A 19,783-nucleotide genomic window follows, 5' to 3' on the forward strand; every position below is an offset into this window, starting at 1 on the left:
GAGGATTGCAAGTATTGAAGTATGATAATAAAAGGGGCAAGTCAGTGGAGGAATATAAACGGTGAAATAAAAATATAGGTAGTCGAAATGCTGCTGGAGCACGGGGCAATGGTGGATTGCGCCGATTGGGATCAACGAACCGCGCTCAGAGCAGCCGCATGGGGTGGCCACGAGGACATCGTTAAAGCGCTTCTGCAGCACGGCGCCGACGTCAACAGAACCGATGACGAGGGTAGAACCGCCTTAATTGCCGCTGCCTACATGGGTCACAGCGAGATCGTCGAACACCTTCTAGACTTCGGCGCGGAGATCGATCACGCTGATAACGACGGAAGGACTGCCCTCAGCGTAGCTGCCCTATGTGTACCCTCCAATCATGGCTATGCAAAAGTTAGTTTCCGTTCCCCTCGTTTTCACGGCTGTCGAAAGATAAAGAAAGACAATGATGTTATGGGACAAGCAAGAACGAGATACTTGCAAGATCTATCGTTGCACAAAACACTGCTGGAACACGAATATTGTTTCTTTTCATACGTACTAACAACGAAATTTTAGTTTGTTTGATATCATTCCATTATCGTATCACACTATTGTTCTTTGTTTCTTTTTTTTTTTTTTTTAGTATTGTATAAGGTAGTTAAAGTTTAAGAAGATCGTAAATGCGATCTGATTAATCGATTGATTTTATGCAGACATTAGAAATCCTTAATCATTTTAGTGCTGATGTCTTTAAGCTGGCTGCATTCGAATTTTTATGTCCAATCCCATCCCCCGCGAACTGAAAGACTTTTAACGTTTTATGATGATCTTTATACACTATATATATATATATATATATATATATATATATATATATATAGGGTGATAAAAAGAGAGATCTAAAATTCCTATTAAGAGATCCTAGTAACGCTCAGCACTAAAATGCACAAGTAACAGTCAGTTGAAGCATGAAAATTAAAAATTACGCGAAGTTATTTATTTGTGAGATCTCGGTATACGTATATAAACGAATATATGATCTTGTGTCACAGGTGGTTACGATCCTCTTGGAGAGAGGAGCTGCAGTCGATCACCAGGATAAGGATGGCATGACACCATTGTTAGTGGCCGCGTTCGAGGGACACAAAGACGTTTGCGAGTTGTTATTGGAATACGAGGCAGATGTGGATCATTGCGATGCTACGGGGCGCACACCTTTGTGGGCAGCTGCCAGCATGGGTCATGGATCAGTGGTCTCTCTTCTCTTATTCTGGGGATGTTACGTTGACAGCATTGATAACGAGGGCAGGACCGTTTTGAGCGTTGCTGCTGCCCAAGGCGGCACTGATGTGGTGAAACAATTATTGAACAGAGGTATAAAATACCTTCCCTTTCCTCCCGTTTACTTTTATCTTAATTCAGTATTAAGTCCTCTGAATTATTTTTGGAGATAACTTGCAACATGAATCTTCGATATTTTAGGCTTGGACGAGCAACACAGGGACAATTCAGGATGGACGCCATTACATTATGCGGCATTCGAGGGGCATATCGATGTTTGCGAAGCATTACTGGAAGCTGGAGCCAAAATTGACGAAACTGACAACGATGGGAAAGGCGCTCTGATGCTAGCCGCGCAAGAAGGACACGCTGCATTACTTGAGAGACTCCTGGAACAACATAGAGCACCGATCGATCAACACGCTCACGATGGAAAGACGGCTCTAAGGTAATTTAGTAATAACGATACCTTAGCTAAATCCTCTATCTGTTTCACTTTATAAAATATCTTCATGGTGTCAATTGCAGACTCGCAGCTTTGGAGGGGCATTATGACACCGTCAGGGTACTATTGAGTCACAATGCAGACGTTAATGCGAAAGATGCTGATGGAAGAAGCACTCTTTATATCCTTGCTCTGGAGAACAGACTGGCGATGGCGCGATTCTTGCTGGAGCATGCGCGAGCTGACGTGGAAAGTAGAGACTCAGAAGTAAGTATAAGAATTCTTGTATCTCTTTAGTTGCTTTGTATATGTTTGTAAATTTAATGTGATTTTCCAGGGTCGAACACCTTTGCATGTGAGTGCTTGGCAAGGACACGTCGAAATGGTAGCTTTGTTGCTAACAGAAGGCAGTGCGAGCGTAAACGCCTGTGACAATGAGAAAAGAACTCCTTTACACTCTGCTGCCTGGCAGGGTCACGCAGCCATTGTCAGGCTGCTTCTAGAACATGGAGCAACCCCTGATCATACTTGCAACCAAGGCGCAACAGCTCTGGGTACTGATAATGACCGAAGTTTGATCAGTAACATGACTTTTTTCTCACATACTTGACTATCACCATTGTTGTATTTATATAAGAAAGTAATTAAACTGGTCAACATTCATTAGGTATCGCCGCACAAGAGGGTCATGAGCACTGCGTACGAGCACTCTTAAATCACGGTGCTGATCCCAGTCATTCTGATCATTGTGGCCGAAACGCTATCAAGGTTGCTGCCAAAAGTGGCCATGACACTGTGGTCAGGCTACTCGAGGAACACTCGGCTAATCAACGAAGTCTGAGGCCCGGTATCAACGGAGGTTCGTCTATTTCTCATAATTCTCCAATACGTAATTTTTCGTCATGTCCATAATTATGTATATTATTTATTACGTTATTACAATGCATATATAATGCAGGTGAAAGTAGTAGCGCTACTTCGGTGACATCAAACTCCACAGCTGAAACGAAACCATCGTCTGCAATCTTGAATCCTCTGTCGACGCAATACAGTCCAGCAGAGTCACCTGATTCGACGAAAAGAAGAAGCTGCGTGTCCTTAGGCAACAATTCCAGCAACAGCAAATCCAGCAGCAACTTGACTGGTAGCACAAAGAGCGATCAAGGGAAATTCAACCAGAACTCGGTGGTGAATCAGGTAATAAAAGTAGGTAACAATTGTTGTTTCTAATGCTTTCCCGATTAACTCTTTTGTGTAACTTGAGGAGCCAGTTCGAGCTCTCCGATACCACTTCCAATCGGCTCTCATCCGTCACGTTCCATCATCTCTTTCTGGCTGCATGTTTTGTTTATTCTGTTTTCATGCACCCGTGTACAGATCGTTATTTATACAATGCCACTCTTCGTACGAAGATTTTGTTTAAATGCAATCTACTAACTCTCTCGAACAACCTGATGCACATTTAAAACGTACATTCGATTGATTTTTATGCAAACGTTAGAGGCCAACTCGATCTATACACGCTACGAATTTGATTCCTATGGAGAACCACGCGTTATCTGACTGCTATAATTTTAGACACCATTATCTTTCACGCAACAACTGCAACAATGCTCGAGGGGAGCGAAGAGTCGTCCGCTCAGCAAACTTTTGTCACCTCTGAAAAGCGAACCGCAGAGTCCTATCTACGCGTCGCCGCCTCATTCGCCGTTAAGCGACAGCCTGATACCCTACTCGCCGACGAATACGAGTCCACCTAGTGCCCAGACCGCTGCAAACGTGATACAGAGTCAGCTCGGAGTATCGTTGTTGACTGGAAACCAGAATATACCGTACAAAGCGCAGATCGGAGGATACAATCACACGTCAGCCATTTACGAACCGATCAACATAAAAACAGAGATCATCGATAAAAACGACATTAGCAAACCGTTTGAATTAACAAACGAAATGTTAGGTTTAAGCGTGACGAAGGACAAGAAAAATGGTCTTGACGAGAAAAGAAACTCGGCCGATACTCATTTCACTAGGGACACTCATATGAGGATAATATTGGGAAACAGTGGCGCTGGTGTTGGCAGAAGCGTGAAACATACCTCTGACCATACACCTGCCAGGTAAGATTGCGTTTCAATAATATAATAAAAATGTTAAAGAAACTCCCTCCACATTGCGTCCTAAATATAAACCACAAATAATGGTTAATTGGTTGTGAATTGTTTCTAAAACATATTGGAGCGACTTTTCTAATAGACTATATTAGAGATTAAGCATGAAAGACACTTTTTGAAAGAACTGATTTTTTTATTACAGTGCAAGCAATGCAAAACCAAAGCGCAATGGCTTGGTTTCCAACCCAGCCATGAGATTAGTAGCAGGTGTTAGAAATGGAATTGAAAATGCAACTAATAGAAATAAGCCTATCACAACACGAGTTAATGGATTTCAGTGGAAGGCCGAGGCACGAAAGGAAACACCTTTGTAGGGACAGGTATTGACACAGTTTCACTTTTGAGGGTCATAAAAAATGTCTATGATACAAATACAACGTATTTTGAATGATTGTAAAAGACAATAAATCACCAAACACTTAAAGAAACGTTTGATTCGTATGAAATTGTACAAATGTTTACAGCATTGTATTTAATTGTATTTTTCTTTACAATGCACTGCATAATTCCATTATGCTTTACAAATATACATACTTACAATTGCCATTCAATCGTACACTTTAGTATTAGAATTTAAATATTTTCATCCCTTGAAGTTTTCGTTTAATTCAGTTTTAATTTGAAAATTATTGAATGATAAATTTTTAAGTTTCCTTCTTCTCTTTTTTTTCTTTTTTCTCTTTTTTTGTTTAATATTACAGTACTTGAATGACATACATACATACATACATATATATATATATATATATATATATTCAATTTATAAGAAAATAGAAGTAGCTGATCCTTATGCACTGTAATTACAGTGTTCAGTTTTGGAAGTGGTATCAGTAGATTTTTGTATTCCTTTTCTACTAAATCGTAACTTATAAATATTTTGCATGATCAGAAATAACTATACATATATAACATTAGATTTTACGATAAGATTAGAAATTTAGCAAAACATGAAATTTAAAGAGTTTTAATGTTTTAATCTTTTCAGAATAACCATCTCACTAATCTACGTTTAAGTGTGTCGTGTCGAGTTTATTATTTACGTAATAATTAACAATAAAGCAAAAAAACAAAGACAAAGGACTAATCAAAACCTTAATTTTTTGTGATGTAGGTTGTGTTGTCAGAAACACCTCAGCAGGACACCGGAATCCGTTATTGCGGCTGGCGAATCGTAATCACCAAAAAGCGGAAGTCAATAAACAAATTCTTCTCTTTTTATTTGAGCAAAATCAAATTACCTCGTATGAAAAAGTAAACGAAAAAGAATATGATTTATAAGAATTGCTGTTGAATAAAAAAGAAAGAAGATAAAAATTGCGTAATACAAAAAAAAACCAAATATTAAACAGTATAGAGAAATATGTAGATCTAGATATGTAAACTTTACGAAACATGACTTTGTATAAATGTAACGTTAATAAAATTCTTTACTGATCTCACTAATACTTCATATAAACGAAAGAAATAAAAAATGAATTAATTATTGAAATCTTTAAGGATTAATAGTCATGACTTTGATGGGAGAAGACGATATAATAAGAGATTTTTTTTCTTCAGAAGACTGGGTGCAAATGAAATGCATAATGTGATGTGGATTATGCAGAATTGTAAAGATATGTATAAATTATATTGAGCGATTTAAGAAAAAATATATCATTATAATGCGAACTCAGTTACAAATACGTAAAATTATGGCCTGAAAATTAATAAAAACGTGTGTAAATACACATTCTTCATGTACTGTGCACGATCATATTTATTATATTGTAATAGATGCAAAATAAATAAAAAATAAAATATCAATATTAGTCACTTATTTATTTATATGATAAGGCTATTTTTTCAACAAACTAATTTGAAACAGAATCATTTAGAGTATAGTTGTAAGATAAAAGTACAACTATCTCTTATATTGTATTATGATTGTAAAAGGGTCATAAATATATCTCTGTCATAAGATATCTTTCTCAAGGTAATGTTCCCTATTTTTAAGTAGTGCTTCATCCATATCCTCAACACTTTAGATAAAACAGTAAGTTTCATAAAAAGTTATTTTTTCTGAAAATTCTATAACAAAGAAAAAATTTTCTTGTATCATTACATTAGATAAGAATCCTTATCTCTTATACATACAAAATTCTCTCTGATTTTGCGTTATTAATATTTATGTAAAAAAATAATTTAATAGTTTTTAATACAAAATACAAGTTCCTCTATACTAAATCACGATAATTTAGTGACAAATATTGGTAAATTGATACATAATGAATATATTAAAAGAAGTACTGAGACAGAAGATAATATTATGGACAGTTATTGGTGTATGTGCTGGAATTTCATTAGGACTCATTCTTAAAACTTTTACTCTTCAACCATGGACCAAACGAAATGTAATGTATCTAAAGTTTCCTGGAGAACTATTCATGAGAATTGTAAATTGTTTAATATTGCCTCTTATAACATCCAGTATAGTGAGTGCTACTTGCAACTTGAAAAAATCAGGTAAGTATAAAGCAACTTACATTGTCATCACTGTTAAACAAGAATTTCTTATTACAAATCTTAAAATTCTAAAATGCATAGGTCGCATTGGAACAATGGCATTATATTACTATACAACGACAACATCACTTGGAATAATATTAAGTGTTATACTAGTTCAAACAATAAGACCTGGTGATTTACTTAAAGATAAAAACATCATAACACAAAATACAACCAGATATTCAATAACAGTGGACACAATTTTAGATCTATTTCGGTAGTTCATGTATAATATTAATTTGTTTCTTGTTTTTATTTATTCAATCTATTTTCTTTATTTATATTACAGAAATTTTATCCCAGAAAACATAGTGAGTGCAACCTTATTCCAGGTAATAAAATTTTATAAGTTTCTATCTTTCATCTGCAGCCATTATTATGATCAATTTAATTAAAACAAATTACAACTTAATACAACAACTTAATTTGAACAACAACAAAAATAAATAAAACACTATTTCAGTATCAAACTGTATTACAAAAGAATGAATCAGGTATGTTATAGCAACATAAGAAAGGAGTAAATTGAGCTTATAAAAGTTAAATTAAAATTTGATTTCTATCTTTTAGTACCAATTGATGAATGGAAAATAGATCATATGAATGTACCAGGAACAGATGTATTAGGATTAGTAGTTTTTAGTTTAGTCTTGGGATTAGCAATTGGAGATATAGGTGCAAAAGGAGAACCTTTAATAAACTTTTTTCTGTCTTTATCAGATGCAATGATGAAGATCATGAGTTGGGCAATAATGTAAAATTATTAAATGCTAAATACAATAAAAAAGAAATCATTAACTTTTATTACATGCAAACATATCCATTTTATATAGGCTAGTACCAATAAGTGCACTATTTCTTATTTCTGCAAAAATTCTTGAAGTAGAAGACTTTAACAGTTTAATAAAAAGGCTTGGAATTTATATTTTAACTGTCTTTAGTGGTTTGCTTATACAAGGTTTAATATTACTTCCTCTAGTGTATTTTATATGTACCCGTCAATCTCCATACAACATCATAGTTAAACTTGGACCAGCTTTTGCTACAGCATTTGGTACATCATCAAGGTATTTAAACTAAGACAATATGTTGTTAATTTATTGCTTGTTAATAAAATTATTATATTATATACTTTATATTTATATTTCAGCACAGCTACAGTTCCAGTAACAATATCATGCTTGGAACGCATTGGAATACCTTCTAAAATATCTAATTTTATTGTACCAATTGGAGCCACCATAAATATGGATGGTATAGCATTATATGAAAGCATTGGTGCAATTTTTATAATTCAATTGCATGGATTACAATTTTCATTGTTCAGGATCATAATAATCTGGTTTGTATGAAGATAAACAACCTTCCTATATAAATTTATGAATTAATAAACAACTTTCAGAAACATAATGAAAAATAATAATTAGACTATGAATTTTTATTTATTGAATTGTGTTTATAAAATTGTGAATTACATTTATAGAAAATCTAAAGGTGCAAACATGTAGAGAATGGATATAATATGTAAAAATATGTGAAATATTTGAAGGTGCTTATTATAATATTTAGGAAGTAAATGAATTCTCTACATAGGTTTAATTCTTTTAACTGCAATTATAAAAATATAAATTTGCATAAAAATCCGTAGTCTAACAATAATACAATAATATTGGAAAATTTACAGTATAACATGTACTTTGTCGTGTATTGGTGCTGCCGGCTTACCTAGTGGTGGTTATGTAATGTTAATAATGGTATTAAATTCCGTGGGAGTTCCAGTAGAAGATGTTTCATTAATTATCGCCATTGATTGGTTCGTGTAAGCATCCAACGATGTATTTATGCGATTTTAAATATTCATTAAAATATTAATAATCACAATTTATGTTTAGAGACCGTTTTAGAACCACTTTAAACATCATAGCAGATGCATTAGGGGCTGGCATAATAAGTCATCATTATAAAAAAAGTAAACAAAATTCTATACCAGAGGAAATAGGATTGTATACTTCCGCGTAATAAGTTGAAATTTTAAGTAAATCAAAAATTATTGAAATATTTGGAATGTAAAAAATAATATTAAACGTTATTAAAAATATACCCATTTGTAAACAAAATAATGTTTGTATACTGTAAATGTAAACTTAAAAGGTCCTCTTATATTTTTCTTCAAGTTTTATAAAGATATTCGATATGTTTTCCCATGATTTAAATCAATTTTTTAAATTTGCATTACATATATAAGTGATAAAGTATTCGTCGAAAGAAATTTAAATTTTACGAATTTAAGGATTTTCAGAATTTCACTAGTCTAGTGATGTGTTAGTAATTTGTGTTGACAATGTTGGATAGTTATTTGCAATGATCTTCGTGGTTTCAATTAAGAATATTTTACAACTATGTCTTTTTCACTTTTTTAATATACGATAAGAATTACTAGCTCTAAAAATTACATTTTATCAACGTGAAGTATATTGAATTTAAATGTGCTCTTGCTAACGAGTCGAGCCAAGATAAATAAAAAATAAAACCACGTGATCAAAATCTAGAGGAAACAAGATGAAATCTACTATCAAATAGACAATTACTTTTTCGAACATTAACCTCATTAACCTCAAACAGTTAAATAAATATGTGTACTGTTATTTAAAGAATTATTTATCAGGATTAGTAGCTCAATTTAAACATTTTCTACAATAATATAAAGCTATCATCTGAAAATTATAATTCAATAGTAATCAACTATTAACTAAAATCAGTTATACTTTTCCAAATTCGACTGATTGAACAAGGTATAGGCATTCTTAAATGTATCAAAAATCCACTAAAACGAAGACTTTTTGGAACAATGCAAACACAACTATGTACAATATACTCTATGCTAATAAACTAGCGAGCGAACCTAACCTACTTAACATACTGCTGCAGCGATTCCCGTGACATTTTCTAGAAGTGAAAAGTCTATCTATGTGAACATTGCATGTATAGGGAGAGAGATTTCAGAATGGCGACTGTCTTTACTTAGGAGAGTACTTATTCCCGCCCAGAAATTGTATAATTAACGTGTGTCTTTGGAAAGTTCCATGTGATTTTCGTTGCGTATTTACTGAAAATGATAATAGAGAACCCGGATCAATTCAAGGCGTGGCTCACTGCCGTCTTGGAACCACTGTAAGTAGGCCAGCTTGTCCGAGTACAGTTTTAGGTGTATGTGTACGCATTTGATGTTGTAAATGGCCGTACATGTGCTATGCTTTACACCCTATGCAGAATTATATTTACATGTATTATTGTTGCCTGCTTCTGAATGATTGTTGATAAATCATTTCGACTAGCGATCCTCCGTCAAATTTATCGTGTTCTTAATAATAATCAATCAAGTAATGATATGCCCCATTCTCACGACTATATCGTATCTATTTTGCAGCGAACGCATTTCGAATAATTGAACGTAGTTTGTTCAATTATGTTGCATTTTAACCCGCAACACATATTTTATATGTGTTTTATTCAAATATACCAATAAGAACACACTTTTTATTTGCTAATCTTCCCACATAAACAACTTAAGCAATTACTTATTCCATAACAATTTGTTGACAGTAATGCTTATTTAAAACATCGTTTACCCTATGGACAGGGATCAATATTCGAAATACCTTTTTATTTTATATATGATTCTTATTATAAACATCCTAGTAATTATATATTATTACATCTAAAATAGAAGATACTTTAGTTAAAGACATATTTCTAAATATGTTAAAATTTAAATCATACATACATATTGAATTAGATCTTTAATATTACTTAAAATAATTCTTTCATTGATATATAATTAATTAATTGCAAACACGTAACTAACTTCATTTATTCATTTGTAATTTATTGATTTAATAAAGTTTAACCTTTTGTTTTGCATTTTATAACCTGTAAACAGGTTTCTATTGCAACATATCATAACTAACAAAATAAAATTTTACTGCATGGCTTATTACATTATTATGTTCCATAATTATTTACTATATATGCGATATAAGATTTTAAATATAAACTTAGTTGTTACATAATTTTTGTATAATTTAATATAATAATTTTTTATGTATCTATCATATAATAGACATAATTATTATACAATTATTTATTCCAAAACATTAATATTAATACAATCTTACAGTTGTGATGCAGATCCTGCTGCATTAGCAAAATATGTATATGCTCTCGTTAAGAAGGACAAAACACTGGAAGAGTTGCGAGGTGGAATGGTTGAACAGCTCGATGTATTTTTGCAGCAAGGTATGTTCATATTTTAATACTCAAACAGTGTTGGAAAATTTATTTTGTATTATGATATCTTTTCTTTACAGAAACAAAAAATTTTGTGGAATTGTTATTTAAAACATTAGAGACTCAAGAATATGTACTTCCGCCTCCAAAAAGTGATCCAGATGGTGGTGGGACACCACCAGGTGTAAATCCACCACCACCAGCATTAACTACAGATAAAGTAACTGAAAGTACAATTGCAATTACTTCTATGAATACAAATCCCCCTGCTCCACTTCAAATGAATGGATCTGCACCTATGGCAATAGGTAAACGTGAAACTAGAAAATCAGACTCTGATAAAGTTGACAAAGAGAAGGAAAAACGTTCTAGGAGTCGGTGAGTTTTTTTTTTCAAATTGTTAAAAAATCTTACAAGTTGTGTGTAATACAATTTTTTGGAGTATGATCTATACATATTTCAGAAGTGGTCGGATGAGGTCCCGAACAAGGTCACGTTCGCGCTCATGGGAGAGAGATAGACGTAGATCAAGAAGCAGGGAACATATTCGTCGCGATCGAGAACGCGACAGGAGTCGGCCATGGAGAAACGAATCGCCACCAAATACACGACGACATGACAGAAGGTCTATACAAAATTTATTTCAACTAATAAGATATTTGAATTCTTTTTTTACAATATTTAATTTATTTTGTAGACGGAGCAGAAGTCGTAGCACATCACCAATACGACCAAGAATACGAGACGGTCCTGATAACCGTGATCATAGAGCACGATTTAGAAATAGATCTCCGACACCACTTCGATCTAGATCCCGATCAAGATCATTAGATCGTAAAAAGATAGATCGCACTGAAAGAATGGAAGTGGATAGAACAGAAAGAATTGACGGAAGTCCTGGTGGAGGTACTCCAACACAGGATAGCAATCATGGTGATGTAGACATGAGGTTGTCGACTACTAGTCAATCAATTCAAAGCGTCGTTGCCGTCGCTTCTAGTGTTCCAAATAACCAACCAGGTTTTCAAGCCAAGAGGAGGTGCAGGGATTTTGATGGTTTGTATTTATCATCAAGAGATTTCAAAGAAGAATGTAGGGAATTTTGTGTAATAAATAATTAATATTCACAGAAAAAGGTTACTGTATGAGAGGTGATCTTTGTCCCTATGATCATGGTACAGATCCTGTTGTATTAGAAGATGTAGCTCTAAGTCGCGTTCTGACCTTTGGCCCACATAGTGCTCAAGCACCAGGAACAGTACCTGTAACAGCAGTACCAGAACCACCCCCAGGACCTAATGGAAATGCTCCACCACAACACCTCCCTCTCGCAAGTTTACCTCCTCCACATTTAAGGAATCAACATCATTCTGATATGGGTAAGTATTTTTTATTCATATATAAAATGTTAATACATAGTAGTAATAACGGTGTAATGTGAATCTTGATAGATGCTTTTGCGGAATACAATCCAGATGCACCAAGTATGGAGCCGCGAATGCCATGGGGTAGACATCCTCAACCTGGACCTGGAATTTATGGGAGGGGTCGACGGGAACTGATCAGTGTGCCAGTAATTCCACATACAAACTCGTCTGAGATACCACATACTCAAACAAATCCGTTAAAACGTAAACAAGCATTTGATTTTAATCGTCTTGGACCAAAACAACGAGTGGTACATAATCCAGCTAATTGTTCTCTGGAATTAAAAAAAGTTCCACGTAGCCTGAACAACATAACCCAGTTGAATAATCATTTTTCAAAATTTGGTAAAATTGTAAATATCCAAGTTAATTTCGGGGGAGATCCTGAGGGAGCGCTGGTTACCTTCCAGCTACCAGCTGAAGCAAAGGCTGCATACAGAAGCACGGAGGCTGTGTTGAATAATAGATTTATCAAAGTTTTTTGGCATAACAATGTTAACAACAATGCAGCTGGTGGTGCTATTGAAAACGTACCACCAGGTATGTACTATTCATATTTTTTCCCATACATTGACTTGTTCGCCAATTATTTTTTTATAAAAAAACTCCATATTTAATACAATGCTCCATTTCATTCAGGATGCCGTCCCTCTGTCAAAGAACGATTAGGTGCTGCTGTAACTGCGCCAGCAAAAACTGAAGAAAATGAATATATTCCCACTCGTCGTTCAACCGAAGAACAAGTCTCACAGACTTTGGTTCCAACTTCGCCAAAAACCACCACTGTTCCTACGCGAGAAGACAAGGTTCTTGCAATAAAAAAGACACAAGAAATATTAGCCGCTAAGGAAACGTTAAAGAAAAAACAGGAAGAGAAACGTAAAGAGGCATTAAAATTAACTGCTGATTTGCGTAAAAGAAAACAAGAATTATTAGATAAGCATTTAATAGAAATTCGAGCTTTGATTGACAAAGCTGAAAAGAATCCAGAACAAAAAGATGCAATTATGGTAACAATCAAAACGATGCAACAATCTATTGATAATTTACGTAAAGATTTGGCTGCAAATGGCCAAATTGGTGGTAACAAAACGCAAATCAAATCTAGAGAACAAACCCAAAAAGAGATCTTAGACGCAGAATTAGATTTAATGACCGCGCAACAGGAAGGACAAGATGCTGGAGAATTGCAAAAAAGATTAAATGAATTGCGAGCACAAGCTGCTGCATTAGGTTTAAATGCAGGGCCAACTGCTGGTCGAGGTACAAGATCTAGTAGAGTTATACGAGGTAGTCATGCATTATCATATAGGGGACGCGGCAGAGGAAGCTTTGCCCATGTTTCAGTAGATCATAGACCTACAAGTCTTCTAGTCTCTGGTTACGAAACCGAAGAAAAGGCTGAAGTTTTAGCACATTTTCAAGTAGGATTTCATTTCTATTTCTTCGTACATACGTATGTTTCTACTTTTGTCTGATCATATAAATGAAAATCTGTATTATTCGTATTTCAGCAATTTGGAGAAATAGTGAATCAAATAGTAGATGACGCAACGCCTTCAATTGTAATCAATTTCAAATCAAGAAAAGAAGCTGAGATAGCTTTAGTAAAAGGACGCACATTTCAGGATAGATTATTGTCTATAACTTGGGTCTCTGGACATCACCTACATCGTGGCGGTGGTGGTACAAATGCAAATGCATCTGTACAACTTTCTTCACGTTCTGAGCAAGCACCACCACCCACCGATGAGGATATTGACTTAGAAGTGAGTCATTAAAATTTCAGATTACGATGTAATTTCTAAAAACGCAATTACCTGTATTTTATTTTATTTTATTTTTATTAAAATCTCCTAATTGTTTTCTAACATACGAATAAATAATAAAAATTGCGAAATATTTTGTTCATCTTTTTCATGGTACAAACCTGTATTTGTGTAACAGGGTAACGCTGAGGCATTACTTCTCGAAGAAAACGAAGAAGAAGAAGACGAAGATGGTGAGTCGCGAAGCTGGCGGCGATAGCAGCGTCAGCGTTATTCGTGACAAAAACTTGGTACCAACTACAATGACTGTGTGATGATCTGGGCGAATCAATATATGCTCAGCACTTGCGCCATTGCTGCACTATCGTTTAATGCGTCAAATGCCATGATTTACATGAAAAAATCAGGTTATGAGCTCATACACGTTATTATGAGTGTTACACTATTTGTTAATATTATTAAATATATACACATGCGCATTATAACGGTATTATAAAAACATGTGCCGTGTCAAATTGCGCATAGTGAAATAGAAAACAGATATACAAGTTTCCAACAACAAAAAAATTCACCAAATTTATCCCATTATTTGTAGAATAAAATCGCTATGTTTTGTATGGGAAACATCTTATTCTGAATTCGAAGTCCTTTTTCTTTGTGTGTAGAATTGTGACTTGTCTCTTGTTATTTCTTTCGAGATAATCTATAATAAACAAGTAACCAGACTTTTAGATGTAGGTAGATACTTATAATTTTCAGAAATTTTACAATCGAAAGTGAGGAAACTATATTTATAACTTGTAAGATACAAATACAATTTATTATATAATTATTACATAAGATTTAGCGTACAACGCTTTTAAGTAGTGTAATTGGTTTTTCTTTTTTACTTTCACTTAATGTACTATTTAAAATTGTTCCTGTAATGATGTACAGTGTAATGTATAATTGTCATGATTTCCTTTTATCAAATGTCAATGAAGCTAAGTTGATTAGAACTGAAAAAAAACTTATTCATGCATAATTTTACACTAGTTGTTTCAATATATACTGAAAAAATAATATATGATTGTTATATACAAATTTTTAAAATTAGTTTCCAAGGTAAGTATTCAATTTCGCAATAAATAAAGTTCATATACACCCTGCGTGAAATTTAAAGAAAAAAAATCACAGACTATGTTTCAAAGCCTTTGGCATTTCGTTATACATATAAATAAACTTATTTGATACATTTTGAAAACAATTTTGAGTAAAATCCTACCCAATATTTTGTTAAACGTTTTCTTTAAACACTTTCAAATTACATTATGTAAATAATTTTCATACGATTTTTATATATTAAAATTTAAGATCTTAATCTACTTAAGCCTTTTTTATTTCTTAACTCCATGTTTGAATACTACTTGTTAAGGCATCCTTTTCTATAATGAACGTGATCATTAAATAAACAGATTAATTACATTTTTAAATATTCTAGTAATACGTACCGAAATACCTTACAATATTTTACTACTATAAAAAGTAATATAGTATATATTTTCAATGTTTCGCTATTATGTAAGTACATTAACAAACATAAGAGAAGAAAGGAAAGAATGTTCTTATTAAAAAGCTTATATACTAGGAAGTACACAAAAAATACATATAATCAAAGGAAATTTACATAAACAACAAATAGTATATACATGCAATTTCACATGGAATGCAAAGTATACAAACAAAATTATTCAAATTAATCACATAACGTATTTTACATTATGGAGACAACCAACTAGCTAATAAACTACCTAACAGCAATTGTGCAACTGGTAGTACAGACAATGGTAAATTTACTGCAGGACCATGGGCTGAACCATGATAAGCACCACGTAAAACCCAGCTTCCAAGACCAACTGATTTGTGAGTACTTGTAAAAAGTGCAGCTAGCAAGATATTCCGAGGTAACCACCGAGAGCACAAAATCCAACACAAGCAGCTAACAAATAGTTGTCCCACGCAAGCTTGAACATAAAAGGATACTAATAACACAATGAAGTAACAAAAAACATACAATATCTTGTATTTAAGTCAAATTAATAGTACTTTGACTGATGAAGATGGTGTGCATACATGCACTAACATTATTACAACAATTATTGCCGTTAATGTTCATCTGGTTACATAGATGTAAATTTTAATAGGAACTTACCAAGTAATACGCATAATAACACATCAGTAGCTTGCAAAGATGATGCGTCTACCAACACAGCATCACAAAACCAATGATATGCTGTAGCTAATAATAGTCCTTGAGAAAACCAAGGTGACTTAATTTTGAAACAAACATCATACTTTAAGATCACAATTTGAATTGCAATACCAATAATTAATGGTACAATTGTACTATAAATGGTTTCCTTTACATTCACACCAACTAAGGGAGGTGTAGATGCCCCTAACTAAAAGTATTAAAATTCTTATAAAATGAAAAACATATACCAATTTAAGTTTTAATAATGAATAAATACCACAAAGTATAATAATATAGGAGATATAAATAATCCTCCAAAATGAGATACTAAAGTAATCACAATGCTTGTTGACAAATCTGCTTGTGCCAATTGACACAAAACAAAACTTGTATTAAATGGAGGTGGCATACAGTAAAGTACCTAAAAACCAAAAAAATTAAAATAGATTACTATAAAGTATCTGTATTAGACTAGAGTATTTATACAATTATTGAAAATATTTTGATTTTCATTTATTTACTTCCATTCCTTTCAATAACCACACATTGACATTGGCATAAGTCAATAAACATACTCCAACTCTCATCAGAAAGGGCATTAAAATATATATGAAAGTCATTGTAAATATTAAGAGAGAACCATTGCTTAATGTTAAATAAAGTGTTTTTGGATCACATAATAGGCCTGCTTCTAAGTACGTTAAAGGAACAGCAAAATATCGAATAATAATATTTCCATTCAGAACACCTGAATTACAAACATACAACATAAGAATAGTAAGACATAAAATATATAATTTACAAATTTAATTGTTTGAGAATTAATACCATTTGTTTTACCAAAATGTGGCTTAAGTGAGGCAAGCATCATACATAAAAGCATTGATAGAAAATATCCATATCTATATAAAAGTTCATTCTGCCTTTTCTTTGGTTGAACATCCTGTACATAATCTGTTCGCATTTTCACTTAATTTTATATGTGCCTGTAATAATTTAAATAGTTTAATATGAATTTATTTCAAAAAGCTTGTTTACCATAGTAATAATGGAAGAAAATGCAATGTGATTTATACAATAAAAGTGTCGATAACAATAAAGGGGATTCAAACCATTTTTGTAAAAATTAGAGTACATCTGCCTACGAGCAAGTTCAGCCAGTGTAGCATATTTTTTCTGGATCTTCTTTGAGAAAATTTCATGCACTTTCTCTCTTAAAAGATTTTGTGCGTGCATATTTGTACAAAATACTATATGTACTATAGTCCTATTTAAACATGCTTGAAATATTATAATTAAATAAAGCAAGCCTTATTTGCTATAATACTATATCAGATCTATTTGATATAGTATTTATACATTCACTTCTTATAAATTATTCTGTGGTATATTTTACCACTAAAAATCTCTATAAAGTACGTATTTTAATTACTACAGTATAAAATTAGGCAAATATAAATTAAAGTATAAATGCATCTAAATTGAAGCAATATGTAAATTTATAATTAATCTTTTATACTATGCACAAAACTTGTCATTCATCTTTTAACATTTTTTGTGATTTTTATATTGCACGAAATAATAATATTTTGTGCTAATTAAACTCGTATCAAAATATAATTATGTATTTACACGTTATCGTGTTGATAGTTGTTTAAACTCAAAAATTGTACATGAAAGAACAAAAAATTATTACATGACCATAACAAATAAATTCGAAGTTTCGATTCATTAGAACTCGTTAAAATTTTTCTGAAATACTTCAAACATTAATAACGGACAGTTTCATGTAACGTTTAGTTAATTAAAATATTTATTATCTCTAATGGTCAACTCTTCAAGTAACAACAGTAACAAGTAATACAATGCTTCTTACTGCATCGTATCAAAATACCAATGTCTATAGCATCAAAATGTATCGAGAAAACCTGTTTTCGTTTTCTTACGCATGCGTAATTGAAAACAAACATTTCCAACTTTATTATCATCTTTATCAAAATTCAGTTCTTATTAGAAATGTCATAAAGTATCATCAAAATTTACGCTGCTTGCAATATTAACGAAGTTGTATTAACAAAACGCTTGTTTATAAGGATAATTCGAATATAATAAAAAAGTATGTGTTGTTATTCAAATTGTTACAATAATACAAAATGTTAGTATGAAAGTCTTTATTTTTTGTAATAAATTAAAAGCAGAAAAACGCAATAATTAGTAATTTACATTTACAAAATTATTATACTTGGAATGAATATAACGATGAATAAACAAACGATATTAATTATTCATTCATTAATTATTTATTATAATAATAATAATAATACAATAATATTAATAATAATAATAATAAGATTAATGAAACAACAGTTCACAATAAACGTGCTGCCATGAGTTGGGGTCCACCCTTCTTAGCACACAGTTTGAAGCTTACACAGCTCCTTTATCGATTATTCACATTTTTTCTTACAAAACTTCATAACTTTTATACATAGCGCGGTGTATGACTACATTCATAACATTGGTTTGTAAACGAGGTTACACACTCATGGGAATTAATATTTGATTGCATTACTTTTCAACATTTTGACAATATAACAGAAAACTTTTTAATAAACCTTATTTTTAAGAACCGAATTTATACTGCGAATAAAAGACACAAGTAGTTTGTAACACAAACTACAAAAAAAAGAACCTCATGATATTAAAAACTGCAATCCAAATTGTTTCGTAAACAGTAATGTAAACCATTACAACACATGCTATATATATATATATCCTCTTTCTTTTTTCATATAAATATTGAAATGCTTCAGTAATGCAGATATAAAAAAGATCACATATTAGCATGCTCAGTGACACGAGAATATTAAGTCAAGGTACAAAAGCTTTGATTTGTTTATTAGCTAGAAGCCAAATAATTGTACATAAGACATCTATTCGATGCTAGTTTGAGGAACAAAATAATTCATTGAATGCATTTGTCTGGTACAAGACTTTGAATTCACTATACCGTAATAAACCATTAGTTTTTGTCATTCTTGATCAAGAAACACAGTATATTACAAAACAAAAAGTGAAGTAAAAAAATGCATTGGTCAGTCTGTCCAACATAGAAAAATTTGTAGTACTTTTAAATTGAATACACATTCGATAATGAAACAAATACATTTTTTTGTGAATTTTTGTATTAGTAAGTAGAATAAGAAATATCTAATCGGTAGTACCACTTACACTAAAAATGCAAATTATTTTACATCAATATTTATCCAATATATGTATATATATTAAAAACACAAGGGAAATTTGTATAATACGAATTTCAGAGCATGCCAAAGATAATATGACTATAAAAAGGTATCATAAAAATAATTTAAACTAAAAACATTTTTACGTTCAAAGATTCACTCTTTAATTGTTTGTAATTTTAAGAGTTTATTCCCTTATATAAAGAATACACAGAGTAAAATTGTAAGTATTAGGGCTAGGAATTATGCTTAGATGAAGTACTATATCAGTCATTAGTTTCTATTTGGTTAGTTTTCTATACAAGCAATATATAATATCGATTTATTCATTATTAATTTAAAAAACATGTATATATATACTCCTAAAAAATATTGAGTCTATGTCGTGCAAAAATATAAAAA

The 19,783-nt window shown here is 32.2% G+C and overlaps 4 protein-coding genes and 1 long non-coding RNA gene across 15 annotated transcripts in view; 3 read left to right on the forward strand and 2 right to left on the reverse strand.

Moving 5' to 3' along the window:
* The window catches only part of LOC117210201 (ankyrin repeat domain-containing protein 50), a 219,860-nt gene extending 214,179 nt beyond the window's left edge, over positions 1-5,681 (forward strand). Inside the window, exons 10-19 of one of the 5 annotated variants that reach the window (XM_033452976.1) lie at positions 79-390; positions 1,032-1,353; positions 1,462-1,708; positions 1,789-1,972; positions 2,043-2,259; positions 2,373-2,564; positions 2,664-2,911; positions 3,284-3,822; positions 4,019-4,196; positions 4,988-5,681. In XM_033452976.1, coding sequence (XP_033308867.1) covers positions 79-390; positions 1,032-1,353; positions 1,462-1,708; positions 1,789-1,972; positions 2,043-2,259; positions 2,373-2,564; positions 2,664-2,911; positions 3,284-3,822; positions 4,019-4,190 — 2,433 coding nt within the window. In that variant the 3' untranslated portion in view covers positions 4,191-4,196; positions 4,988-5,681. The remainder of the gene's footprint in view (positions 1-78; positions 391-1,031; positions 1,354-1,461; positions 1,709-1,788; positions 1,973-2,042; positions 2,260-2,372; positions 2,565-2,663; positions 2,912-3,283; positions 3,823-4,018; positions 4,197-4,987) is intronic. The other 4 variants (XM_033452977.1, XM_033452979.1, XM_033452980.1 and 1 more) reach the window with 4 other exon arrangements.
* Positions 5,682-5,956: 275 nt separating this feature from the next.
* On the forward strand, positions 5,957-8,525 carry LOC117210205 (excitatory amino acid transporter 3-like). 4 transcript variants are annotated; one of them, XM_033452999.1, is made up of 10 exons: positions 6,159-6,266; positions 6,344-6,378; positions 6,460-6,637; positions 6,710-6,752; positions 6,884-6,914; positions 6,991-7,174; positions 7,254-7,487; positions 7,571-7,762; positions 8,105-8,239; positions 8,313-8,446. In XM_033452999.1, the coding sequence occupies exons 3-10, from the start codon at positions 6,474-6,476 to the stop codon at positions 8,437-8,439; spliced, it is 1,110 nt and encodes a 369-aa protein (XP_033308890.1). In that variant the 5' UTR covers positions 6,159-6,266; positions 6,344-6,378; positions 6,460-6,473; the 3' UTR covers positions 8,440-8,446. The 4 variants fall into 4 exon arrangements, with proteins under 4 accessions (XP_033308888.1, XP_033308889.1, XP_033308891.1 ...); XM_033452997.1 differs by having other exon boundaries at positions 5,957-6,378; positions 8,313-8,525; XM_033452998.1 differs by having other exon boundaries at positions 5,957-6,378; positions 8,105-8,233; positions 8,313-8,409.
* On the reverse strand, positions 7,196-8,316 carry LOC117210208. Its single transcript, XR_004488056.1, has 2 exons — positions 8,146-8,316; positions 7,196-7,787 (listed from the first exon to the last, which is right to left on the reverse strand). It is a non-coding gene; the product is annotated as an uncharacterized LOC117210208 (long non-coding RNA).
* Positions 8,526-9,364: 839 nt separating the features above from the next.
* LOC117210203 (RNA-binding protein 26) lies at positions 9,365-14,520 on the forward strand. 2 transcript variants are annotated; one of them, XM_033452989.1, is made up of 10 exons: positions 9,365-9,591; positions 10,598-10,716; positions 10,788-11,085; positions 11,174-11,332; positions 11,405-11,763; positions 11,838-12,086; positions 12,159-12,674; positions 12,774-13,558; positions 13,649-13,903; positions 14,082-14,520. In XM_033452989.1, the coding sequence occupies exons 1-10, from the start codon at positions 9,533-9,535 to the stop codon at positions 14,160-14,162; spliced, it is 2,880 nt and encodes a 959-aa protein (XP_033308880.1). In that variant the 5' UTR covers positions 9,365-9,532; the 3' UTR covers positions 14,163-14,520. The 2 variants fall into 2 exon arrangements, with proteins under 2 accessions (XP_033308880.1, XP_033308878.1); XM_033452987.1 differs by having other exon boundaries at positions 9,366-9,591; positions 11,171-11,332.
* A 739-nt stretch (positions 14,521-15,259) lies between these two features.
* Positions 15,260-18,110, reverse strand: LOC117210207 (sodium/bile acid cotransporter 7-like). Of its 3 annotated transcripts, none has more exons than XM_033453001.1 (6): positions 17,249-17,394; positions 16,965-17,122; positions 16,658-16,884; positions 16,414-16,557; positions 16,095-16,344; positions 15,260-15,906 (listed from the first exon to the last, which is right to left on the reverse strand). In XM_033453001.1, the coding sequence occupies exons 2-6, from the start codon at positions 17,098-17,100 to the stop codon at positions 15,662-15,664; spliced, it is 1,002 nt and encodes a 333-aa protein (XP_033308892.1). In that variant the 5' UTR covers positions 17,101-17,122; positions 17,249-17,394; the 3' UTR covers positions 15,260-15,661. The 3 variants fall into 3 exon arrangements, with proteins under 3 accessions (XP_033308892.1, XP_033308895.1, XP_033308894.1); XM_033453004.1 differs by lacking the exon at positions 17,249-17,394 and adding an exon at positions 18,013-18,110 and having other exon boundaries at positions 15,662-15,906; XM_033453003.1 differs by lacking the exon at positions 17,249-17,394 and adding an exon at positions 17,769-18,097 and having other exon boundaries at positions 15,662-15,906.
* Positions 18,111-19,783: the final 1,673 nt, after the last annotated feature.

The sequence above is a fragment of the Bombus bifarius genome, unplaced genomic scaffold (assembly GCF_011952205.1).
Source record: "Bombus bifarius isolate JDL3187 unplaced genomic scaffold, Bbif_JDL3187 scf7180000008199, whole genome shotgun sequence".
Classification (NCBI taxonomy): domain Eukaryota; kingdom Metazoa; phylum Arthropoda; class Insecta; order Hymenoptera; family Apidae; genus Bombus; species Bombus bifarius.